Source organism: Hyla sarda, chromosome 5 (genome assembly GCF_029499605.1).
Source record: "Hyla sarda isolate aHylSar1 chromosome 5, aHylSar1.hap1, whole genome shotgun sequence".
NCBI classification, from domain to species: domain Eukaryota; kingdom Metazoa; phylum Chordata; class Amphibia; order Anura; family Hylidae; genus Hyla; species Hyla sarda.
The window spans coordinates 324,910,450-324,937,368 of record NC_079193.1 but is presented as its reverse complement, the minus strand read 5'-3'; the positions used below and the strand labels follow the sequence as shown (position 1 = coordinate 324,937,368).

The 26,919-nt window shown below is 41.5% G+C and overlaps 3 protein-coding genes across 4 annotated transcripts in view; all 3 read left to right on the top strand.

Moving 5' to 3' along the window:
* CIBAR1 (CBY1 interacting BAR domain containing 1) overlaps window positions 1-1,752 on the top strand; it is a 29,309-nt gene extending 27,557 nt beyond the window's left edge. Inside the window, exon 9 of the mRNA XM_056522328.1 lies at window positions 110-1,752. Within this exon, the coding sequence (XP_056378303.1) occupies window positions 110-217 (108 nt within the window). The 3' untranslated portion in view covers window positions 218-1,752. The remainder of the gene's footprint in view (window positions 1-109) is intronic.
* Window positions 1,753-15,874: 14,122 nt separating this feature from the next.
* The window catches only part of LOC130274242 (RNA-binding protein 12B-B-like), a 47,860-nt gene continuing 36,815 nt past the window's right edge, over window positions 15,875-26,919 (top strand). The window contains exon 1 of the mRNA XM_056522325.1: window positions 15,875-15,950. The gene's annotated coding sequence lies outside the window, so the exon portion shown is untranslated. The remainder of the gene's footprint in view (window positions 15,951-26,919) is intronic.
* LOC130274243 (RNA-binding protein 12-like) lies at window positions 15,886-25,939 on the top strand. Of its 2 annotated transcripts, none has more exons than XM_056522327.1 (2): window positions 15,886-15,918; window positions 23,920-25,939. In XM_056522327.1, the coding sequence occupies exon 2, from the start codon at window positions 23,944-23,946 to the stop codon at window positions 25,246-25,248; it is 1,305 nt and encodes a 434-aa protein (XP_056378302.1). In that variant the 5' UTR covers window positions 15,886-15,918; window positions 23,920-23,943; the 3' UTR covers window positions 25,249-25,939. The 2 variants fall into 2 exon arrangements, with proteins under 2 accessions (XP_056378302.1, XP_056378301.1); XM_056522326.1 differs by lacking the exon at window positions 15,886-15,918 and adding an exon at window positions 15,973-16,231.

The window sequence follows — 26,919 nt, the reverse complement described above, 5'->3', positions numbered from 1 at the left end:
ACGATTGGTAAACAAAAATCAATTTTATGTATTTTCGTGACTATTCCCATTTCTAGATAAAGCGTCTTTGTTTTTTGATCCTAAGCCTGACTATGCTTTGTATTCTCAGCAAAGTACTGGGAGCCGGCACAAAAAGAAGACAGAAGAGGCCGAGGAGGAAGAAGAAGAAAATGATCTTGACGATGAGGATGATGAGTCCACAGACGGCTACAACTGACATATTACTTTAAGCAGTAATTTCATAGAAAACGTGTGAAATAATCTATAAATATATGACCATCATATCAGTACAGTTTTATGATTTTCGGATTTATTCAGTCCGCAAGCATTGATGTTTTCTGGATGTTTTACTTCATTTGGATTGGATTCTCAGACTATTTTAAATACTGCCTTAAAGTTAAATGTTGGGTTCCTTTACTGAAATATTGTGCACTGTTTTGGTTTCCGGAAAAAAAAAGAGCAGGAGAAAACTATATGCTGGCCTATGGTCTGCCAGGGGAACTAGGGGAACAGGGCGTTTAGTGGCATACTGTGATGTCAAGTATCAAAGGGGTACTCCGGCAGAAAACTTTTTTTTATTTTTTTTAAATCAACTGGTGTCAGAAAGTTAAACAGATTTGTAAATTACTACTATTAAAAAAAAAAAATAATCCTTCCAGTACTTATTAGCTGCTGAATACTACAGAGGAAATTATTTTCTTTTTGGAACACACAAGCTCTCTGCTGACATCATGACCACAGTGCTCTCTGCTCATTTTAGGAAGCAGCATATATTTGCTATGGGGATTTTCTCCTACTCTGAACAGTTCTTAGATGAACAGAGATGTCAGCAGAGAGCACTGTGGTCATGATTGCAGAGAGCTCTGTGTTCCAAAAAGAAAATAATTTCCTCTGTAGTATTCAGCAGCTAATAAGTACTGGAAGGATTAAGATTTTTTTTTAATAGAAGTCATTTACAAATCTGTTAAACTTTCTGGCACCAGTTGATTAAAAAAAAGTTTTCCACAGGAGTACCTCTTTAAAGGGGTATTCCAGGAAATAACTTTTTTTTTTTCTATATCAACTGGTTTCAAAAAGTTAAACAGATTTGTAAATTACTTCTATTAAAAAATCTTAATCCTTCCAATAATTATCAGCTGAAGAAGTGGTTTGCTTTGGGGATTTGCTTCTACTCTGGATACAGGTGTCATCACAGAGCACTTAGACAGAAAAGAACAACTCAACTTCAGCAGCTCATAAGTACTGAAAGGATTAAGATATTTTTATAGAAGTAATTTACAGATCTGTTGTTATATTAAAAAAAAAAAAAAAAAGTTTTTTTCCTGGATAACCCCTTTAATCTGTTTTGAGTATTTAGAGGTCACCCTGTGCCTTAAATATTTAATACCTCACAGCTTTAGTAAATATTGCAGTTGTGTAACATGTTGCCAAAATGATGCACTTCCAAGACGGAATTCAAATGCAATGGTTAGAATAGTATTATTTTAACGGCGTTCCATGCGAAGGTAAACATATTTACTTAAATGTACAAAATGAACAGGAGAACAGGGATCTATTAGAGTGACTGTAGGCACGGACACTTCTCTTGAATCTACCTTGTCCATATATTTGCTTCCTTGTTAGCTGTATGCCAGGGCACAATGTATATCACAAGTGTTAATAGGGTTATCCAGCATTAGAATAACATAGCTGTTGTATTCCAAAAACAGTGTGTCGTACCTGTCTCCGGTTGTGTGCGGTATTACTGCTCCATTAATTCAGTCGAACTGAGCTGCAATACCACACACAGACTGTGAACAACATTGGCGCCGTTTCTGGAAGAATGCAGCTGTGTTTTTCTAATCCTGGATAAAACCTTTTATTGATGTGCCGAATTGTGAATTGTAATAATTCTCCTTGAGAACCATTCTCTGTTTTCTGTATGAAAAAATATATATATTGAAGGGATTGTGCAGTGACAACCAACATCCCCTATTTATAGGATAGGAGATAAGTAGCTGGGACCCCCCCGCGATCTCCTGCATGGCGCTCCGGCTCTCCTCCTGCACAGAGAGGGGGTCGGTACACGCCCTCCATGTATGTATATGGGAGAGCCAGAGATACATGAGCGCTGTACTCGAGTATCTCAGGCTCTCCCATAGAGATAAATGGAGGGCGCGTGCCCCTGTGGATAGGGGACATTTTCACTGCACAACCCCTTTAAGAAAGTGCCATGAGTGAAAAGTAGTGAGGGAACCTGTCTAGAGGGCCGGTATTAGCGGCTTGTCTTTGTACTTTGAGAAATGCAGCTGATCATAGACTGATCATAGGTTCCATTGGTCTGACTAAATACTTATGTCAGACATCTGGCTTCTAAACAGTCCTTCCAAATGACTTAAAGGGGTTCTCCACTGCTCAGCGTTTAGAACAAACTGTTCCGAATGCTGGAGTCGGTGCCAGGAGCTTGTCATGTCATAGCCCCGCCCCTTCATGATGTCACACCCCACCCCCTCAATGCAAGTCTATGGGAGGGGGCGTGACAGCCGTCACGCCCCCTCCCATAGACTTGCATTGAGGGGCGGGGCGTGATGTCATGAGGGGGCAGGGCTATGATGTCACAAGCTCCCGGCTCCAGCGTTCGGAACAGTTTGTTCCAAATGCTGAGCAGCGGAGTACCCCTTTAACTTTTCCCGTGAGATAGAACAGATAATATTCAGCCATGGTACGGATCTCTAAGAATATATCGTATATGTATGCTCACATGGGACTAAATGCAGAAGATTTTCCCAGTTAACTTTAATTAGGGAAGTCAAAATCTGCAGCCTTTCAGTGCTGTGTGAACATACCCTAAAGAACAGTATTTTATATTTACTCTACATATTTACTGTGCTGTTTTATACCACAAGCACCTCAGCAGGACTGCAGTATTGATTTGTATATCTTCTTCTGAGGTTATTACTTCTTATAAATGTTTTATTGTGCATCCTCTGTTATTGTGTATATCTTTGGCTTTGTTTTTGTGAATGCGTATTGTACAGTGAAATAAAAATATTTTATACGATCATCTTATGCGGCTCCCTAAAGACTTTAACATTCTTGATAACCAAGTAATATAGAAAAATCAAAGTTTAAAGGGGTACTCCGCTGCTCAGCTTTTGGAACAAACTGTTCCGAACACTGGAGTCAGGAACTAGTGATGTCATAGCCCTGCCCCCTTATGACCTCACGCCGTGCCCCCTCAATGCAAGTCTATGGGAGGGGGCGTGACAGCCGTCACGCCCCCTCCCATAGACTAGCATTGAGGGGGCGGGCGCGATGTCATGAGGGGGGCGAGGCTATAACGTCACGAGCTCCCGGTTCCAGCATTCAGAACAGTTTGTTCCAAACACTGAGCAGCGACGTATCCCTTTAAAGGGGTTCTCCACTGCCCTGTCTTCCGGAGCTCCGCTTGCAGCGTCCGGAAGTTTATTACTCCGGACGCTGTGTGCTGGCTTCCGTGTTCGAGGCCACCCCTTCGTGACGTCACGCCCGCCCCCTCTTGACGTCACGTCCGCCCCCTCAACGAAAGTCTATGGGAAGGGGTCGTGACAGCGGTCGCGCCCCCTTCCCATATACTTTCGTTGAGAGGGTGGGCGGGTGTGACGACACGAGGGGGTGGCCTCGAACACAGAAGCCCGCACACAGCGTCCGGAGTAATAAACTTCCAGACGCTGCGAGCGGAGCTCCGGAAGACAGGGCAGTGGAGAACCCCTTTAATATTCAATATGTATAAAGCCTGATGGGCTGTATTTGTGCGAGGGGCGGAAGTAATTATCGCTCCCTGCACTTCCAGGTGGGGCTTATTGGGAACAGGTGGGGGCGTGTGTATATAACTTCCCCCTCTCCTACAGGGGCGGAGCTGTTAAAATGATTAATATACAATATAACTTATGCAAGGGTATACAAGATGGCTGACAAAAGTCAAACCTAAAATGGATGCCATGACCTTTAGTAAAGTTAAGCTATAGCTGAATACTATAGATAGAATTGCTGAGGTATGCATAACTATACTATTCTAGGAAGGGTACTAATGTCCAATCAGTATGTAAGTTAAGCATGACATAATGTATACACCCTTAAGTTAAAGATATACTCAAACCAACCCACTAGGAGGAGATATATAGAGATAAGTATATTTATGGATATAAGGCGTAGTATAACCACGCCCACATATGTAAAGAACACACCCATAAGTACGGTATTTAAGAAGACTGCAGGATCATTATGGAAGCATTATTAAGGAAGCATCATTAAGGAAGCCTCATCCATGGAGGACGAGGAGGACATCATGAAGCAAGACTATTGAAGTAAGCCAAGCTAAGAGGAAGGAGGCGGAGCCAGACCAGTCTGATGAAGGAGGAAGCCATCTTAGATGAACTTTCCATGATGGATCCAGCCCACACAACCCTCACTTGGTGAGATTGTTCTAAGAACATGACTACACTTCCTACTGTTATTATTGTAATACTTAAGCAAGAACTGTTATTTACATAAGATTTACTAGTTTGTTCTGTTTGCCATATTGTCTATGAGCCTAAAATAAATGTATGATTGTTTACTAAATTTGACGTAACCTGAGTAATTTATTCCTCTCCAATGGTGACTGTGTCAAATGAAATTTGACCAGTATAAGAATGTAACAGGAGCACGTGTCATTTGTGGAACCCTCCCAACCCTCCCTTATCTTATTCCTTCACTATAGTGCATGCCCTCTATAGGCGTGCCCTCATTGCGCGGTTATGGCACAACTCAGACCGCTATGCTAGGGTAAGACCTTGTATAGGTATGTAGGCAATCTTTCCTGTCACTGTTACACGTATGGAGCCCCGATCACAAATAGTGTTGCAAAGAGATGTTCCTACTATCTGTCATTGTCCCCGAAAGGACTCTTAGTCTTATCTCCTTATGGCCGGTTTCTCACTAGTGCATTATGGATGCAAACCTACGCCTGACCAAGGATCTAATGACCTGAACTGACACCTGTCAGTTTGGGTCATCAGGCCGGGCCTTGTGTCTTCTACTAATGCAAAAATAAGCGCATAATACTCTGGTCTGTGGAAAATCTTTGGCCCAGATTCTTCCCAGCTCTTCCCTCTTGATGTAAATGGATTTGGCTTTCAACAGATCTTTGTTAGACAAAAAAAAAGAAAAAAAGAAATCAATCATAAACATTTTTGACATTTTGGTTTCGATCTGGCTGTATGTAGCAAAAAGTAGACGGAAACTGACAACTACAGCATATAGGTGTGCCCTAGCCTAACCTAAAGCAGGTCAACACATAAGATGATATGGAGTCAAAATGGCCGACCAACGTTTTAAAATTACACAAGAATGATGGTTGATGGCCAACGACTGTCTGCTAAAAATGTGATCTGCCAGATGGGTTATGTGTCAGTTGTTGAGTGAAACTAGAAGTGTGTGAACTGATCGTATCAAAACCATTAACCCCTTAAGGACCGAGCGTTTTTTAGTTTTTGCACTTTCGTTTTTTCCTCCTTACATTTTAAAAATCCTAACCCTTTAAATTTTGCACCTAAAAATCCATATGATGGCTTTTTTTTTTTTGGGCGCCACCAATTCTACTTTGTAATACCATCAGTCATTTTACCCAAAAATCTACGGAGAAACGGGAAAAAAATCATTGTGCGACAAAATTGAAGAAAAAAACGCAATTTTCCAAATTTTGGGGGCTTCCATTTCTACATAGTATATTTTTGGTAAATATGACACCTTAGCATTATTCTGTAGGTCCATACAATTAAAATGATACCCTACTTATATAGGTTTGATTGTTGTACTTTTGAAAAAAATCATAACTACATGCAGGAAAATGTATACGTTTAAAATTGTCATTCTAACCCCTATAACTTTTTTATTTTTCCACGAATGAGGCGGTATGAGGGCTCATTTTTTGCGCCGTAATCTGAAGTTTTTATCGGTACCATTTTTGTTTTGATCAGACTTTTTGATAGCTTTTTATTCATTTTTTTTCTGGTATAAAAAGTGACCAAAAATAAGCTATTTTGGACTTTGCGTATACACCATTGACCGTACGGTTTAATTAACAATATATTTTTATGGTTCGGACATTTACGCACACGGCGATACCACATATGTTTATTTTTATTTACACACTTTTTTTTATGGGAAAAGGGGGGTGATTCAAATTTTTATTAGGGAAAAGGTTAAATCGCAAATTCGGACAGCCGGGAAGAAGGTAAGGCACCTCCCGCTGTCCTCTCAGCTGTTCTGGAAGCCGTGGCGGTCCCGAACAGCTCCGCTGAGCTAACCGGAAGTGTATTTTCCCGTTTTAGATGCCGCTATCAACTTCAATCGCGGCATCTAAAGGGTTAATACCGGACATCAGCCTGATCGGCGATGTCTGGTATTAGCCGCAGGTCCCGGTTGCTGATAGCAACCGGGACCCCGCAGATACAAAGCGCGTAAATATACGTCCGTGGTCGTTTAATTTATTTATTAATGATATAGAGGATGGTATTAACAGCTCTGTTTCTATCTTTGCAGATGACACCAAGCTTTGTAGCACGGTACAGTCTATAGAGGATGTGTATAAGTTACAAGATGACTTGGATAGACTAAGTGTCTGGGCATCCACTTGGCAAATGAGGTTCAATGTGGATAAATGTAAAGTTATGCATCTGGGTACTAATAACATGCATGCATCGTATGTCTTAGGGGGGATTAAACTGGCAGAGTCACTGGTAGAGAAGGATCTGGGTGTACTTGTAGATCACAGACTACAGAATAGCATGCAATGTCAGGCTGCTGCTTCCAAAGCCGGCATTATATTGTCATGTATAAAAAGAGGCATGGACTCAAGGGACAGGGACATAATACTCCCCCTTTATAAAGCATTGGTACGGCCTCACCTGGAATATGCTGTTCAGTTTTGGGCACCTGTCCATAAAAGGGACACTGTGGAGCTGGAAAGGGTGCAGAGACGCGCGACTAAACTAATATGGGGCATGGAACATCTAAGCTATGAGGAGCGATTAAAGGAGTTACAATTGTTTAGTCTTGAGAAGAGACGTTTAAGGGGGGATATGATAAACGTATATAAGTATATTAATGGCCCATACAAAAAATATGGAGAAAAACTGTTCCAGGTTAAACCCCCCCAAAGGACGAGGGGGAACTCCCTCCGTCTGGAGAAGAAAAAGCTTAGTTTCAAGGGGTGACACGCCTTCTTTACCGTGAGCACTGTGAATTTATGGAACGGTCTACCTCAGGAACTGGTCACAGCTGGAACAATTTACAGCTTTAAAACAGGATTAGATACATTCCTGGAACAAAATAACATTAATGCGTATGAAGAAATATAAAATCTCATCCCTTCCTCAATATCGCGCCACACCCCTACCCCTTAATTCCCTGGTTGAACTTGATGGACATATGTCTTTTTTCGACCGTACTAACTATGTAACTATGTTAAGGATGCAATTTTTTTTTTTTTTTTTTTTTGTACCTTTTTTTCCACCTCGCCTTCTAAAAATTGAGAACGCTTTCAATTTTCCACCTACAGACCCATATGAGGGCTTGTTTTTTGTGCCACTAATTGTGCTTTGTAATTACATCAATCATTTCACCACAAAATCTACGGCAAAACCAAAACAAATTATTTGTGGGGCAAAATTGGAAAAAAAAATCTCATTTTGTCATTTTGGGGGCTTCCGATTCTATGCAGAGCAATTCTTCTGACCCCTATAACTTTTTTTTATTTTTACGTATACAGGGATCTGTGAGGGCACCCTGATCTGTAGTTGTTATCGATACCATTTTTGTTTTGAAGGGACTTTTTGATCACCTTTTATAAAAAAAAATTTGTGGGGGGGGTATACAAAGTGACCAAAAATACACAATTCTGGACTTTGGTATCTTTTATGTATACAGCATTGACCATACAGTTTAATTAACATTATATTTTTATAATTCGGATATTTACGTATGTGGCGATACCGATTACATATTTATTTTTTTACAGGAAAAGGGAGGGGGTGATTTAAACAGTTTGTTTTTTTTACACTATTTTCTAGTCCATAGGGGACTATTGCATGCAATCATTAGATTGCATACACTGATCAGTGCTATCTGTGCTCTATTGCTCCAGCCTGCTGAGACTGACTGGAACATTGAAAAACCGATCGGACGGTAAGGAGGCAGGTAAGGGCCCTCCCGACGTCCTCTCAGCTGATCAGGACATCGCAATTTCCCTGCGATCCAGATCAGCTCCGCTGAGCTGCCGGTAGTGTATTTTTTGTCAACATTGCGGCATCTAAAGAGTTAATGCTGGGCATCAGCCCTATCGCCGTTGTCCGGCATTAGCCACGGGTCCTCGCTTCACAGACCTGCTGCATGGCTGTTAAGGGGTTAAAGACAATTGTTTGCCTCTTTACATATCAGCATGATGCACTACTGACATCATGGCTCCCATCCCTGAGCGGTGACACCATTAGTACTACATGTGACCACTGAGGCCACCAATTGACTGCAGACACTAGTACAGATACCAGGGTTCTAACTGGAGCTTCTGTGCTGGATCACCACACGATTGGTTTGCCTCCCCCCTGCCCCTGCTAAAACATGACATCCCATACACCGTGCACATGACACAGCCAGTCACTGGCCGCAGTGGTCTCTTCCCACATGTATAGCATGTGACTGGGGAGGCCGGTGATTGTCTGCGTTGTCACGTGCACAATGTACAGGCTTCAGCCATTGCAGCCTTCAGGTTAGTGGCGCTGGAGCAGCAAGGAGTAAACGGTCCTAGCCTGTATGACCATTTTTTTTTTTTTTTAACTAATGTATACATCTAATAAATGGGCACGGTCATTAAAGCTAATTTTGCTATTGCTCTCCTTGTGTTTAAAAAAAAGCTGCCACTAGGTGTCACCCTACTTGTCCAGAACACATTTCCCCCCCATCTCTTGCACAGACTTTGGACTTTGGAAGTCCAATATCAGGAAATGATGGGGGGGTGCAGCCTTAGCCAATCATAGCTCATCTCACACTGAACTGCTCTGGGCTGTGTGTAGCAGAGTGAGGGAGGAAGTTTCCCCTGTATGGCTTCAGATGATGTCACAGCCTGCTGGGTAACGCCCCTTCCCAGTCTGTGAATGACTGAAACTGAGCAGAAAATACAGAGCAATATCAAGGTAGAAAACTAAAAAAAAATTAAAAAATAAAGGCAGGGTGTGGTTTATCATGATGGGGGCAGTGAACTGGGAGGATTATAACATTTAACATGGTCATGACAAGACCAAATGAGAGTTACACATATTTACCAGAAAAAAACAGCTTTTTTGGCATTGTTCCCATTGTTTTTTGTGGCCCCAAATTCTGCGTTATATTAACCGCGAGCCCGTGCCATACAGTCTGGCCCCCAGCTGATTCCTGTAGCTGGATGCCTCCGTTAATAGCCTACATGCGGCCATCGCTGTGGGCGGCTATTAACCCTTTCAGATCGCCGCTGTCAAAGCTGATAGTGGTGTCTAAAGGGACATTTATACCATCCCTGGTGGTCCAGTGGGATGTCCGAACTATGAAAATAAAATGTTAATGATCCCCTACGGTAGACAGCGTAAAAGTAAAAATAAAAAATTTCCAAAAATGCTGCTTTTTTTATCACATTTTGTTCCCAAAAATGTTTACAAAAAGTGATCTAAAAGTTTTATATATGCAAATGTGGTATCGATAAAAAGTACAGATTACGGTGCAAAAAAGGATCCCTCATACTGCCTCATATACAGAAAAATGAAAAAGTTATAGGTGGTGAAATTGGGCTATTTTATATTACTGATTTTGTACAAAAAGCTTGAGATTTTTTTTAAGCGATTCAAATATATAAAAGTATCTAGCCATTTTATTCGTATTAACCCACAGAATAAAGAACACGTTATTTTTTTTATATATATAATATAATTTTTTTTTTTGTGTTGCTTTTCAATACAAATTAACAATACATAAAATTTATTAATATTTGGTCTCCAAACCATACGGGGGTCCCACAAAACAAATATAGCATTTTTGGAATTATTATAGCTTTTGTGAGCACTATTTTGTCTGACTTGGAGATAGGTAGCTTATTCCAGGCTATAGCCTTCCTTATCACAGGGAAGGTATTTAGTTGATGGAACTCCAATACACTCCTCGATATCTGCATCCCCAGGTACTTACATTTTTAATTCTCTTTTAACATTTTTACTACAGAGTTGTCCAGTTCAGACACGTCAAGTAGGCAGGAAGATGGATTTATTAAAACAATGCAACGTGTTTCACCGCAGGTGCGGCTTTATCAGGCATGACAAACAAAGGAGGAGTTGGTCGTATATACAGGGGGGAATTAACCCTTCCCTGAACCTTAATACAGTTTAACCACTTAAGGACCAAGGAGGTACCTATACATCCTGAGTCCTTTCCCTTTCTATAACGCGGAGCCCGTGGCTAATAGTGCGCGGCAATGATCGCGGTGCCGCGCGCTATTAACCCTTTAGACGCGGCGTTCAAAGTTAAACGCTGCGTCTAAAGTGAAAGTGAATCACTGCCGGTTAGCTCAGGGGGATGTCCGTGGCAAAATCGCGGCATCCCGAACAGCTGTGGGACACGAGGAGGGTCTCCTACCTTGCCTCCTGGTGTCCGATCGCCGAATGACTGCTGAGTGCCTGAGATCCAGGCATGAGCAGTCAAGCGGCAGAATCATCGATCAGTGGTATCTTATGAGAAACCACTGATCAATGTAAAAGATCAGTGTGTGCAGTGCTATAGCCCCCTATGGGAGCTATAACATTGCAAAAAAAAAAAGTGGAAAAAAAGTGAATAAAGATCATTTAACCCCTCCCCTAATAAAAGTTTGAATCACCCCCCCTTTTCCCATTAAAAAAAAAAAAAAACTGTAAATAAAAATAAACATGTGGTATCGCCAAATGCGGAAATGTCCGAATTATAAAAATATATCAAAAAAATTCCAAAGTCCAAAATAGTGCATTTTTGGTCACTTTTTATATCATGAAAAAATGAATAAAAAGCCCAATTAATACAAAAATGGTACTGACAAAAACTTCAGATCACGGCGCAAAAAATAAGCCCTCATACCGCCCCATACACGGAAAAATAAAAAAGTTATAGGGGTCAGAAGATGACAATTTTAAACGTATACATTTTCCTGCATGTAGTTATGATTTTTTTCAGAAGTAATACAAAATCAAACCTATATAAGTAGGGTATCATTTTAATCGTATGGACCTACAGAATAAAGCGAATGTGTAATTTTTACCGAAAAATGTACTGCGTAGAAACAGAAGCCCCCAAAAGTTACAAAATGCCTTTTTTTTTTCAATTTTTTCTCGTTTCGCTGTAGATTTTTGGGTAAAATGACTGATGTCATTACAAAGTAGAATTGGTGGCGCAAAAAATAAGCCATCATATGGATGTTTAGGTGCAAAATTGAAAGAGTTATGATTGTTTTAAGGTAAGGAGGAAAAAATTAAAGTGCAAAAACAGAAAACCCCCTGGTCCTTAAAGGAGTACTCTGGAGCAGACTACTCCTGCTCCATCCTGCCCGGGCTGCAAAATAAATGAAAATAAACCATCTCTCACCTCCCTGGGTTCCCGCGGAGCACCACTACATCTGATCGGTCCTCCGGTCCATCCTCTTCATACTTCCAGGTGTAACGAAGCGTCACATGGCGCTCAGCCTATTATGGGCCAAGGCAGAACATCGCAGTGGCCGGCGATAGGCTGAGTACCATGTGACGCTTCGTTACACCCGGAAGTATGGAGAGGATGGACCGGAGGACCGATCAGATGTAGTGGTGCTCCGCGGGAACCCAGGGAGGTGAGAGATGGTTTATTTTCATTTATTTTGCAGCCCGGGCAGGATGGAGCAGGAGTAGTCTGCTCCAGAGTACTCCTTTAAGGGGTTAAACTGAATTTAAAAAACAAATGGACTCAAGTATTTCATAAATAGTAAACATATACAACAAAAAAAAAAAAGCGTACTTAACGTGCATAATGCACAATGAAAAATAAAATACAAAATATAGACATATACAATTATATCCATGTAGATACCACTACACCAGATAATGGATTATTAATATGCGTAATAGTTGCGGCACATACGTGTGTCTGTATACATAGAAAAGCAATAATAATCAAGACTCTATTGTTATTATAATAAGATGGATAATCCTTTTTACAAATAGTTTTCTATTTTTATTTTCATTTTTATTTATATCGATTTCTATCCACATATATCGTTCAATTAATCAATATACACAAAAATATATATGTACATATATACACAGACACACGCATTGCCTCAAGCAAAAATCCCATATATATTATAAAGTATATATGTGGATAGAAATAGATATAAATAAAAATGAAAATTATTTGTAAAAAGGATTATCCATCTTATTATAATAACGATAGAGTCTTGATTATTATTGCTTTTCTATGTATACAGACACACGTATGTGCCGCAAATATTACGCATATTAATAATACATTATCTGGTGTAATGGTATCTACTTGGATATAATTGTATATGTATATATTTTGTATTTTATTTTTACATTGTGCATTATGCACGTTAAGTACGCTTTTTTTGCATTATGTTGTATATGTTTACTATTTATGAAATACTTGAGTCCATTTGTTAATTCCCCCCTGTATATAAGACCAACTCCTCCTTTGTTTGTCATGCCTGATGAAGCCGCACCTGCGGTGAAACGCGTTGCATTGTTTTAATAAAGCCATCTTCCTGCTTACTTGACGTGTCTGCTCCCAGTCAGCGCCGTTGAATCCCACAACATCCAAAAGTCTTCTCCTACCATTGTCTTGCTCGGATGGGAAGGCTGCAGACTGGATCTACCACTTACTCACGCTGACCACTGTTGTGTGTGAGCTTACACAACCTCATCTGGTAAGGGCAATTCCTATTCCATTCTTGGACCCTACACCTGCGGTATTAAGCTATGGAGCGCTCTCTCTTTTTTCTTTAGCTAATCCGCATATAGGGATATTTTATCCCTTTCGTCCTCTGCTCCAAAACCTTCTATTTTTGGATCGTCTCTTATCTGGGTTGCTAGGGGATCAATAAACAGGGCGAACAAGAGGGGGAAAGAGAGAACCATCTTGAGGAGTCTCCATTGACCTCGATGCAAGCTTCTGCTTTTTTATACAATATTTTCACAATTTTTATAAATTTCTCCCCTATGCCAAATGCTCTCATTGTCCCCCATAAGCATTCCCACTTTACCCTGTCAAATGCCTTTGCCGCATCCAAGAACAGGATGGATTGGAACCCATTTTCTCCAGTTATTTGCATATTTGTATATAGTCTCCTAAAATTGAATTTGCGTTCCGGGATAATCCCATTCTGATCTTTATGGATTATTTTATTGATTATCTCTTGGAGCCTAGCGTAAATTTTATTATCGATGTTTAGAAGTGAAATCGGTCTGTAAGACTCTATTTCCCAGGGTTTTTGTCCGGTTTCAAGATAAGTATTATTTTAGCTTGGAACAGTTATCTTGGGAGAGTACCATTTTCCAGTGCATCTGTCCGTACTCTAAAAAGACAGGGAATGAGGTGTTCCTTGTATCTCCGGTATACTTCATATGGGAATCCATCGGTGCCAGGAGAAGAATTCCCTCTAATGATTCTAGGGCCCCATTTAGCTCACTTAAAGATGGGGAAGCATCTAGTTCTATTCTATCCTCTTCCGATATTGCCGGGAGGTATGTCTGCTGTAAATATGACCGAACCTCGATCTCAGAGCAGGATACCTCAAAATGCTCGGCAATACTAGAGAGGATAATCTGTGGATCGTTACTAATAGAACACATGTCATTTTTACCATAAGTGTACAGTGTGAAAACGAAACCCTCCAAAATGTACAAAATTGTGTTTTTCATTTAAATTTCCTCTCTAATAAAAATTATTATTTGGGTTCGCCATAAATTTTTTGGTAAAATGAGAGGTTTCATTACAATGTACAATTGGTCACGCAAAAAACAAGCCCTTATATGGGTCTGTAGATGGAAATATAAAAGAGTTGTGGATTTTAGAAGGTGAGGAGGAAAAAACGAAAACCCAAAAATAAAATTGGCCACGTCTTTAAGGTTAAAATGGGCTTGGTCCTTAAAGGGTTAAAGTTCCCTAAGGAGACTAAAAGTGTAAAAAAATAATAATAATAATAAAATAAAAAAAAGGAAAAAATAAACACCCATTAACCCCTTCCATATTAAGTTTGAATCACCCCCCTTTTCCCAAATTCCATATAAAAAATATGTAAACATAATAAAAGCAGGCTGGCAGTTCTGAGTGTTTAGGACTCCAGCATGAGTCAGAAATGCTTGCTGACAGGACTGATCGGGAAAAATACAGTAGAAAGAAGCATATTTTTCATTAACATGCTATTGGAAAGTTATTCAACATTCATTAAAGGGGTAGTCCAGTGGTGAAAAACGTATCCCCTATCCTAAGGATAGGGGATAAGTTTGAGATCGCGGGGGGTCCGACCGCTGGGGCCCCCTGCGATCACTCTGTACGGGGCCCCCTCTCTCTTCCGAGATAGCGGGTGTCGACCCCCGCACGAGGCGGCGGCCGACACGCCCCCTCAATACATCTCAATGGCAGAGCCGGAGATTGCCGAAGGCAGCGCTTCGGGTCTGCCATAGAGTTGTATGGAGGGGGCGTGTCGGCCGTCGACACGCCCCCTTCCCGCGGGCTGTCGGGGCTCCGTACAGGAGATCGCGGGGGGCCCCAGGGGTCGGACCCCCGCAATCTGCAACTTATCCCCTATCCTTAAGATAGGGGATAAGTTGTAAACCACTGAGTCACCACTGGACTACTCCTTTAATCTAAAATATATCAAAAGTTTATTTGATGAGAGGTACCCTTTAATTCAGCAGCAGTCCTCAATATATTTTATTTTATATGCTTTATTGTATTGTATAACTTGTTTATACGGAACAAATGAAGAAATGTCCAGCGCAGGTTCCAAGCAATGCGAACAATATTTATTCAGCGGTAACACAACATGATGACAGATAGGTGACGCGTTTCAGCCACAATCTGTGGCATAAGGCTATTTTTTTTCCAAAATGCAGTATGGTAGCGATTTTCTCCCATGGACCCCCATGTTTTTATGTTTTTTTCATGGACACTAAATAAATAAATAAATAAGGCCAGTGTCACACTGCATTAGGGGCTTTTATTACAGGTATCAAGTTGTAATTCAACAGACAACCTGAGGACAGGTGTGGCGCTGGTTTTTAGCTTTTCTATTCCTGTTACTTCTGCAGCTCATAGATCAGCGTTTTCCAACCAGGGTGCCTCCAGCTGTTGTAAAACTATAACTCCCTGCATGCCCGGACAGTCTTTGGATGTTCGGGCATGCGGGGAGTTGTAGTTTTGCAAAAGCTGGAGGCCCCCTGGTTGGGAAACACTGTCATCTATATATATATATGGTAACAAAAAACTCCCCATTATTTTCTAACAGCAGCATGATGGGAGTTGTAATTTTGCAACAGACACAGGTTTGGAGATGACAAGGTATGGCAGTGTTTCCCAACCAGGGTGCCTCCAGCTGTTGCAAAACTACAACACCCAGCATGCCAGGACAGGGCATGCTGGGAGTTGTAGTTTTGCAACAGCTGGAGGCACCCTGGTTGGGAAACACTGATCTATGGATTCGAGGGGGCGTGACGTCAGGAGGTCACGTGCACGCACACCTTATCTCCATAGAGATCGTCGTCAAGAAAAGAGAAAAAAAAAAACTAACTAAATCCGCGCATGCGTAGAGGTCAACGGTCAAAGGTCCTCGTTGCGCTTGCGCGTTCTGTCAGCTATTGCTGGGTGCTCAGCAGCTCGGAGGTAGTGGGGTCGCTGCTTGGTGTTCCGTTCTGGTAATGTCCGGGAGCGGTCTGTATGTATGTATGTATGTATGTATGTGTGTGTGTGTCCCGGTGGTGACAGGCGTGCGGCTCGGGGCTGTCAGGGCCGGGGAGTGGCGCTGTTAGTAGGCGGAGGCGCAGGTAAAGTTCAGTCGGGAGTCCGGGGCTGTACTGGAAGTGCCCTCCGCTAGGTTATAATATTACCGTATTGCGTGCAGAGAAGGAATCGTACAGTAGGTGGCGTTGCTGGCTACATCCGTCTTCAGTACCATAAAGTTAGCATTACCTAACAGGTGTGTACAGTCGGCCTACAGTCTGCCTTTGCGGACAACGCCAGTCATTGCGTAGTGGCCAGGCCGGGTTACTGCAGCTAAAACCTATCCACTTCATTGTAAATTATATATTTTTAATTCTTATCCAGTTCAATTGAACTGCAGTAAAACATGTATATGGTAAAACTCTATAGTAAAAAAAAATCACCACAGATACATGAGCACTCCAACTTTTTTTTTTTTTTTTTTTAAAGATGACGGGGAGGGGTTGCAGGCGTGGGGTTTTTGTTACATACAATGACGTTATCTTTATTCTTGTAGGTCAATTTGGTTACAACTAGGGATGTCCCAATACCATTTTTTTTTAAGACCGAGTACGAGTACCGATACTTTAATTCTAGTACTCGCCGATACCAAGTACGAGTACTTTTATTTTAAAGGGAATCTGACTCCAGGGTCACGCGGTTTCTGGCGCTGTTTACCGTATGATATGTGGGTTCTTGTTGTGTACAATGGAGGCGGCTGCTGCAATATGAGCCAAGATTTCTCTCTCCTCCATTGGGCAGAACAGGGAATTTGTATTGGCAGCGAGAACGATGACTGATGATCACATGGAGTGAGATTTATCAAAACCTGTATAGAGGAAAAGTTGCCCAGTTACCCATAGCAGCCAATCAGATCGCTTCTTTCATTTTTAACAAGACCTCTGCAAAATGAAAGTGATCTGATTGGTTGCTATGGGCAACTCAGCAACTTTTCCTTTGCATAGGTTTTGATATATCTCCCCAATGGTGAGCAGTGGTTGAAACCGGGTCACCTGCACTTTCTACCTATAAATTGAAGTTAGTGCAGGTGACTCTGCTGTGAGATTGTCTTTAATAGTAGGTAGTATCCTCTTGTAGGTAGTATAGATAGTTGAAGACATTAGACAGCAGCTCCCTGCAGACATTTGTATCAGCCCTCCTATAGCCAGCAGGGCCCCATTTTAGCCAGAAGGACATGACTTTTAGCCAGCAGGACCCCCCCTTTTAGCCAGCAGGACCCGACTTTTAGCCTGAAGGACCCCCACTTGAAGCCAGGAGGACCCCACTTTAGTTGCTTACTTGCCTGTCGCTGTCACGTTCTGCTGCTTCCTTTACTGCTGCTACTCCGTTCTGCCGTCTGCATCCTGTGGTCTTATGGAGGAGCATGTGATACACACGTCACACTGCTTCCTCCGTAGCGTTACGCTGGGCGCAGGGGAGGACGTGCAGTGACGTGGGTGTCACATGCTCCGCCATAAGACCACATGATGCAGAACGGAGCAGCATAATCGGAACAGCAGAACAAGGCTGCGGCATGATGCGGATCAGAGAAGCAGCGGAGCACTCCACCAGATATCGGATTTGGTATCCGGGGCATTAGACGAGTCCCCGATACCATGCACATGCTGGGTATCGGCCCCGATACTAGTATCGGTATCGGGACATCCCTAGTTACAACTATATCCAATTTATGTAGGTTATTTATTTTACTATATTTTATTTTTTAACCCCTTTTAAGGAGATATCCAGTGGTGAAAAGGTATCCCCTATCCTAGGGATAAGGGATAAGCTTCAGATCGCGGGGAGTCCGACCGCTGGGGCCCCCCCCCCATCTCTGTGTGGGGCCCAGGCTCGCTGGCCAGATGGCGTGTGTTGACCACCGCATGAAGCGCCGGCTGACACGCCCCCTCAATAAACTCTATGGCAGTGCCGAAGCGCTGCCTTTGGCAATCTCTGGCTTTGCCATAGCGATGTATTGAGGTGGCGTGTTGGCCGCCGCTTCGTGCGGTGGTGAACACGCGCTATCTGGCCAGCGAGCCTGGCCCCCGGGGGGAGATCGCGGGGGGCCCTAGCAGTCGGACCCCCACAACCTGAAACTTATCCCCTATCCTTAGGATAGGGGATTCGTCTTTCACCACTGGACTACCCCTTTAAGGACCAGGCGTTTTTCCGTTTTTTCCTCCTTACCTTTAAAAAAAATCATAACTTTCAATTTTGCACCTAAAAATCCATATGATGGCTTGTTTTTTGCGCCACCAATTCTGCTTTGTAATGACATCAGTCATTTTACCCAAAAATCTATGACGAAACGGGAAAAAAATCATTGTGCGACAAAATTGAAGAAAAAAACATAATTTTGTAAATTTTGGGGGCTTCCGCTTCTACGCAGTGCATTTTTCGATAAAAATGATACCTTATGTTTATTCTGTAGGTCCATACGGTTAAAATGATACCCTACTTACAGTACAGACCAAAAGTTTGGACACACCTTCTCATTCAAAGTGTTTTCTTTATTTTCATGACTATGAAAATTGTCGATTCACACTGAAGGCATCAAAACTATGAACTAACACATGTGGAATTATATACATAGCAAAAAAGTGTGAAACAACTGAAAATATGTTATATTCTAGGTGGAAATGCCTAGCTGTTCAGAATGCCGCGATTTCACCACGACTATCCTGAACAGTCCGCTGAGCTAGCCGGGGGTAGTTTAGTTTCACTTTAGATGCGGCGATCAACTTTAACGCCGTGTCTAAAGGGTTAATAGCGCGCGGCACCGCGATCAGTATCGCACGCTATTAGCCACGGGTCCTAGGTGCCAGGCCCGCCCCGCGTTATAAAACGGTAGCGGACTCAGGACATACGGTACGTCCTTGGTCCTTAAGGGGTTAAAGAAAATAAGTATGCTTAAACCGTACCCGTCAGATCCAACCAAAAAATCATTTTTTATTATATCACTCAGTACCTAATCCTGACCATGTACATCTGATTTTTATGTTCTAGAACCTTTATTTTATTACACTTTATTAGCTCACTAGTTTGAATTCCTCTCAAAGGGAGGAGGCGTGTCCTCGCTGTGCAAGTCTCCACCCCCTCCCTCAGTATGCTTTCTGCTCACATCCCCCCCCTAGCATTAGCAAAACTACAACTCCCAGCATGTCCTCACTGACTGTAGTGAGACACAAGCTGACAGTGGGAGGATTTTTCCTCCATCTCTGAGCCCTGCGCTCACAGCTGTTAATTAAGGAAGTGTGTCCATGACGTAAGTGATGACGCATGGACACAGCAGGACTAGTATGTGTCCAAGTGTGTCCAAGCAGGCAGGGGGGGGGGGGGCAGTTGTTTGTCTGGCTTTTTCAGTATGAAATACTGAAAATTGTCTCATGAAAGCAATTGCAAAACCCATTGGTTATACATGCTTTACAACATATCAAAAGTTTTTGTATCTGACAGTGCCCATTTAACCCCTTAAGGACCGGAGGTTTTTCCGTTTTTGCATTTTCGTTTTTTGCTCCTTGCCTTTAAAAAATCATAACTCTTTCAAATTTACACCTAAAAATCCATATGATGGCTTATTTTTTGCGCCACCAATTCTACTTTGTAATGACGTCAGTCATTTTGCCCAAAAATCTATGGTGAAGCGGGAAAAAAAATCATTGTGCGACAAAATTGAAAAAAAAACGCTGTTTTGTAACTTTTGGGGGCTACCGTTTCTACGTAGTACATTTTTCGGTAAAAATGACACCTAATATGTATTCTGTAGGTCCATACGATTAAAATGATACCCTACTTATATAGGTTTGATTTTGTCGGACTTTTGGAAAAAATCATAACTACATGCAGGAAAATTAATACGTTTAAAATTGTCATCTTCTGACCCCTATAACTTTTTTATTTTTCCGTGTATGGGGCGGTATGAGGGCTCATTTTTTGCGCCGTGATCTGAAGTTTTTAACGGTACCATTTTTGCATTGATAGGACTTATTGATCACTTTTTATTCATTTTTAAATGATATAAAAAGTGACCAAAAATGCACTATTTTGGACTTTGGAATTTTTTTGTGCGCACGCCATTGACCGAGCGGTTTAATTAATGATATATTTTTATAATTCGGACATTTCCGCACGCGGTGATACCACATATGTTTATTTTTATTTTTATTTACACTGTGTTTTTTTTTTTTATTGGAAAAGGGGGGTGATTCAAACTTTTAATAGGGGAGGAGTTAAATGATCTTTATTCACTTTTTTTTTTCACTTTTTTTTTGCAGTGTTATAGGTCCCATAGGGACCTATAACACTGCACACACTGATCTTCTATGTTGATCACTGGTTTCTCATAAGAAACCAGTGATCAACGATTCTGCCGCATGACTGCTCATGCCTGGATCTCAGGCACTGAGCAGTCATTCGGCGATCGGACAGCGAGGAGGCAGGAAGGGGCCCTCCCGCTGTCCTGTCAGCTGTTCGGGATGCCGCGATTAGCCGCAGCTATCCCGAACAGCCCGACTGAGCTAGCCGGGAACTTTCACTTTTAGCCGCGCGGCTCAGCTTTGAGCGCGCGGCTAAAGGGTTAATAGCGCGCGGCGCCGCGATCGGCGCTGCGCGCTATTAGAGGCAGGTCCCGGCTTCACTATGACGCCGGGCCCGCCATGATATGATGCGGGGTTACTGTGTAACCCCGCGTTATATCAGAAGAGCAGGACCAATGACGTACCGGTACGTCATTGGTCCTTAAGGGGTTAAAATGTCCCTGTTCTGACCCCTATACAGCTTTTTCTTTTGTTTTTCTGTGTATGGGACTATATTAGGTCTCATTTTTTTGTGCTGTGACCTGTAGTTTTGATCGGTACCATCACTTTTTTTAATTTTCTTTTTTCCTGATATATGAAGTGACCAAAAAAAATCTGCATTTTTGGCGTGACATTTTGTATTTCTGTTTACACTGTTCACCTTGGGATCATAAACATTTTAATAGTTCAGACTAGGGCTGCAACTAACGATTATTGTCACAACCAATTTGTTGGCCAAATAAAAAAAACTAGGATTAGGGGGCCAGGAAAGAGTTAAAGGGTTTATCCGGGGCCTCCGGTATTCTATTGCCAATCACCCAGAAGATTGCACTCAGGAACTGTAGCAGGATACCAGAGGCAACGCAGAAGTACACGTTTATTTTTTATGTACTGTTCAATGGGCATTGTTATTTAAAAAACTCCAGGAAGATCTGTCACTGCACGGAGGATGGAGAATGGAGATTCTGGCATGTGACAGGACAGAAGGCTTCTTGTGACTTGTGAAGGCTTCTGGACTCCACTCTAGGCCGCAGCCACATTTTTGAAGTCTTCTTAGGGTACTATTACATGCTGCTATTACTGTTCAGTGCTATGCTGTTGCATAGCATTGATCAGTTTATTATTTATCTATAAAGCACCCTTGGTTATGTTACAGGGCACCACACTTATAAGGGTTAAAATACATGACTGTGATACAGTGACTAAAATACAGTGAATGTGATACAGAATAAATTGCAGTCTGTTAGAGAGAGGCCTGCCCGTAAGGGCTTACAATCCACAAGTAAGATCGGTGATCGTCTTACTGCAACTATACAAGAGAATAGTGATGTCCCAATACCATTTTTTAAGAGTATGAGTACCAATCCTTTTTTTTTTTTTTTTAAGTACTCTCCACTACCAATTAGCAATATTTTTTTTTACTATGTCATGTGACAGATTTTTTTTATTTTAAGTTATTAAAAGGTAGAGCTTTTTTTATATATATATATATATATATATATATATATATATATATATATATATATATATATATAAGTTTTATTTAAAGGGACGGTGATTCTAACTGTTAGAGAGGGGGTTAATTCACATTTTATTTAATTTACTTTTTTACACTTTGTTTTCACTGATATGCCATAGCATAGCATTGATCATTGTTATCGGCGCTCCTTTATTACCGCCTACCATGGCTGGCAGCAGTAAATGAGCAACTATTGGATGGTATGGAGCACAGTAAGGGACCTCCGGACATCCTTTAAGCTGATCGGGACACCGCTATTTCACCACAGTGATCCAATCAGCATCCCTGAGCTAAACGGCAGTTAACTTCAGGACTTTTAGAGGTGATGTTCGGTATTAGCAACAGGTGCTGACTATGACGCGCGCTGCATAGTTCGGCACCGCTGTGATACCTGCCAGCAGGGGTCCCGCCGGTGAGTGTTATCGGATTAGGTATCGGGGACATATACATGAGTACAAGTACTCTTGCAAATGTCCAGTGTACCTATACCAGTATCGGGACATCCCTACAAGAGAATTCCCCCAGAGCAGGTGGTTAGTGTCCCTGAAGCCCTCAACTGTTTTGCTGCTGTCATCAGCATTGATGTCACGCGGATATCCACCATAAGTGGTGAGGTTCAGCCTGCTGATAAGCTGGAACCTACCCTCCATGAAGCTCCTGCACTCACTTCATAGATTGTAAACGCTTCAGAGTGTAAAGATACCCTCTGGTGCATTAAAGAGGTACGTCGTTACTTTTCAACTGGTGCCAGAAAGTTAAACAGATTTGTAAATTACTTCTATAAAAAAAAAAAAATCTTAATCCTTCCAGTACTTATCAGCTGCTGAATTTGAGTTTTTCTTTTGTTAGACAACAGTGCTCTCTGCTGACACCTCTGTCCGTGTCAGGAACTGTCCAGAGTAGGAGCAAATCGCAAATCCCCATAGCAAACCTCTCCTGCTCTGGACAGGTCAGTAGAGAGCATTGTGGTCAGACAGAAAAGAACAACTCAACTTCCTCTGTAGTATACAGCAGCTCATAAATACTGGAAGGATTACAATTTTTAATAGACGTAATTTACAGATCCGTTTAACTTTCTGGTACCAGATGATTTGGAAAAAAATGTATTTCCACCGGAGTACTCCTTTAAGAACAGGGTGGTCAGAGCATATATTCAGGCCCTGTTAATACATTTTTATTTTTATTTTTTTTACCCAAAAATGATGATTTAATCAAGTGTAAAATTCATCCCATAAAAATATCAAGCCCTCATATTGCTGCACTGACAGTGTCCTAAAGACTTCAGTGGTCTTACGGTGTATTTTGCAGGTCTATGTAATGGGAGGACAAATAATACCATATACTCAGCGTGTAATTGATCCAGTACTGCTGCCTCTACAGAGTACCTGGTAGAAGTGCCGTTATGATGTCCCAGTATGTGATGATGTAGCCAATCCCTTATCTTAGCATTGACATGCACTCGTGTGGCAGCTGTAGTCCAGGAAAATACATTGTGTCTGATGTACATGCAACCTATGTGCAACAAAATGTGTAGGAAAAATACATTGGGTGAAAAAATTGTACTAGTGGAGCTGCTTTGTCATTTTATCTTGTAATCTTATCACAAATCTTCATTACATCTGAATACAATATAAGGGTATGCTCACACTGAGTAAATAGTGCAGAATTCCGTGCTGAATTGCGAGTCAGAATTCTGCGGTGTGAACTCCTAACAGTGTGAATGGGTCTTCTGCAGACCTGTCCACACTGCGGAATTTTAGCGGCGGACAATTATTGTCCGCCGCTGAAATTGATCAGCGCAAAGAAAGAACATGTTCATTTTTTTTTTGCATGGAAGTCAGCGAGCACTGCATAGCATTCAATGGTGACGGTGCAGTGCCGCACGGTCCTACCGCCGATGTATTTCGGCAGCCGCCAGATGGAATCTCCGCTCGTGGAATTCTGCAAGCTGAGATACTGTTCACGTTACGTGGTGTGAACATACCCTAAGAGTGTTGCACACGTGTGCATGGAGTATATCTTGAGTAAATTCTCAATTATGTTGGGTAATTATTGTGTGTAACTTAATATGTACGTTTTCTATGCCAACAGGGAACAAATTGAGAAAGCATAAAGATGGCGCGGATTGTGCGATTACAAGGTCTTCCACCTAACGCAGACTCCAGTCACATTAAAAATTTCTTTAGTGAATTGAGGATTCCTCCTTATGGTGTTGTAATTATTGGTGGTGTAAACGGAGAGGCTTTTGTTAGATTTAAGAAAGTGTCTTGTGTGCCCTTGGCTCTGAAAATGTCAGGCCAACTACTGATGGGTTTTCCAGTATATGTTTCAGTAGATAACAAGTACAAAGCAGCATTTCAGCAGCATCCTAATCGCTGCACACACAAATGTATCCCTGGCTATTTACGTATAACCTACAGACCCTTAGATGCCCAACTTTATCATGTAAAAAGTATTTTCAAAGAATTGTCTATGAAAAGTGTAATTAAAGTTAGAAATGGGCAGGCCCTTGTACACTTTGGGGAATCGCGTCACGTCCAAAGGATCCTGGGGACTTATCAATGGCCTCAACATAAACGGGAAATGAAAAGGAATGGAAAGCGAATTGTGTTTTCTGTATTATCTGTTAAACATTCGAATGAAAAGGAATGGATCTCCTGGGGTGGTAAAATTAAGCCATGTCCGCATAAGAACAAGCAAAAACAAGGAAGCAAATGGTTACCAGAAATGTCCGTGAATGATCACGACACTGTGTGCATTCGCGAGTTTTATGCACATCTAGTGAATGTAAGTCTCCGTGCTGAAAAATCACACATAAGGAAGTTTTTGTTCGAAATTGTTGGCGACTCCCAGATCACATTTCTGTGTGACAAAAATGGCAGCAGACTACGGGAATGCTTTGTGATGTTTGTCACAGAAAATGACTACATACGGGCTCTTGAGCTGGACAAAGCAGTTCTCAAGGGTCGTCGTGTGCGGGTGCTGCCCATCTCCAAAGAGAATATGATGGAATTAATCAAAAGCAAGAAAGAAGTTGTCTTGGAGGATACAGCTTTAGAGGACAAAGGGATAGAACCTGAACTAAAATACTTATATTTAAGAAACTTTGCAGCTTGTGTGTGTAAACTTGATGTTCTTGACTTTTTAACTGGATTTACTTTGACTGAAAAGGACATATGTCTGTTGTATAATGATCATGGGGACAGTCTGGGAGAAGCGCTTGTCAGATTCTCAACAAAAGAAGAAGCATCCAGGGCTGAAAAACTAAACCATAAAAGATTCCAGGACACAGAGATCCTGTTGAGACGCATCTCCGAGGAGCAGCTGAAAGTATTTGGTGTGGACTGTTTCCTAGACCATTCTACAGCTAAGCAAGACTTCTGTGCAAGTGTGAGCGAAGCGGATGATGGGATTTATTGACTTTTGATGAGTTTCTTCAGCACTTGGACTGTAGACATTTATTCAGTTGTGCAAAAAGACTTAGGGAATTATAGAGACTGATGTGCTGACGGATCCTAGTTTCCTTTTGATGATGGAAAAAAAAATTTAAATAATTTTTTTTAAATGAGTGAGTGACATGCAAAATTACATAGTGTGCAAAGTATTAATCCAAAGTTGTATTAAAAAAAAAATATTTACAGCTGGTAAATATTAGATCATTCGAGCGGAATGGAGAATTTGACATTTCAGTAGGTATTGGTGAGATTGAACCAAAGCTCATTTCAATCTATATGTGCTAGTTAAAGAGTTTTTCTCTATAAGAATTATTTAAAAAACCTAATGGGACCCCCAACCAATCATTTAATTAGATACTGCCGCTATATCTTAGGCCTATGGGAGTGTAAACAAAAAGCTGAATTCACTCCACAGATATCTTTGGCAGTCCCAGAGAGATTGCATGGAGCATCACAAATGGTTGACAGGACCCCTGTTCTTGTTATTGGTGGTGGGTCCCAGTGGGTAAGACTGCCACAAATCAGGCACTCTTCAGGCATAATTTTTCAATTATGGGAAAACCCCTTACTGGATTAGAGAATACATACTTTACTGTTAACACATTGTTCTGTTTTATACATATAATTTGTATATTTGGTTTCAAGAAATAAAGGATTTAAAAAATACAATGTTCATCACTTATAATAGTCCTGATATAGAGATGAATACGATTCATTTAGGATCTGAAACCTAAAGTTGGCCATAGATATGACAGCTGTCACCTCCCCAGATATCTCTCCCATCTGGATCATGACTGTGCACACTTGGTTGTGTTTATTTCAGTGTAGAGGGTAGAATAAGATGCAATCAGATGCCTCTGGTTGTAACTTATCTCCCGTGCGAACAAGGGATCAGGCGCGATATAGCAAGAGGTCTATCAAGCTAAAAAGGTTTTAAGTATAAACCATACACATGCAGAAGCTGTCAGCCAAATGCTCCTTCAGCTAACAGCGATCTATCCGGACGACTTATACATGAATGCTTGGCTGAACATTTATGTGTTCTGAACGAAGAGAGTTGCGAGGAGAGGTACGGGGTAAGCTGCTGTTGTTATACAGCATCGGCATTGGCGGCTTAACCAAAAACAAAATCAACATGTCTAATGCTATTCTTCTCCTGATATCATCTGTGGGAGAGTCTGGAAAGCACTTTAGACTGGCAGCCATCTCAGCAAATTTGCTCAACTGTTTTCTTGTGTATGTGTAATGCTTATTCTGCAATGTTGGTGTTCACTGTGGACTACAAAAAGGTGACAAACACTATTGTGTCTTTAATGGAAAAAGGATCGCTCGTTACCATTGAGCAAATTGACAGTAATATTCACCAAACCCAAATCTAATCAACTTGCCTTCAATTTATTTAACATTGTAGGGGTTGGTCCTACTCCCAATTTATTAAGTCTTGTGTGAGAAAAAACAACTTTTGACATGTTCTAGCTAAATATCAAAAGTTTTGATTGCCAGGTGTTGGAGTGTTCAGACCTTCACCGCTCAGGAGAACAAGCCGGCAGAAGACTGCATGCTTATCTCCCTAACCGCCTCACCCCCCCCCCCCCCCCCCCCCCGGGTATTTTTCCAAAAATTTGCACAGTTAATT

Excerpts from the sequence above, each read along its gene's own strand:
- LOC130274243 (XM_056522327.1), top strand. The coding sequence starts at position 23,944 with ATGGCGCGGATTGTGCGATTACAAGGTCTTCCACCTAACGCAGACTCC.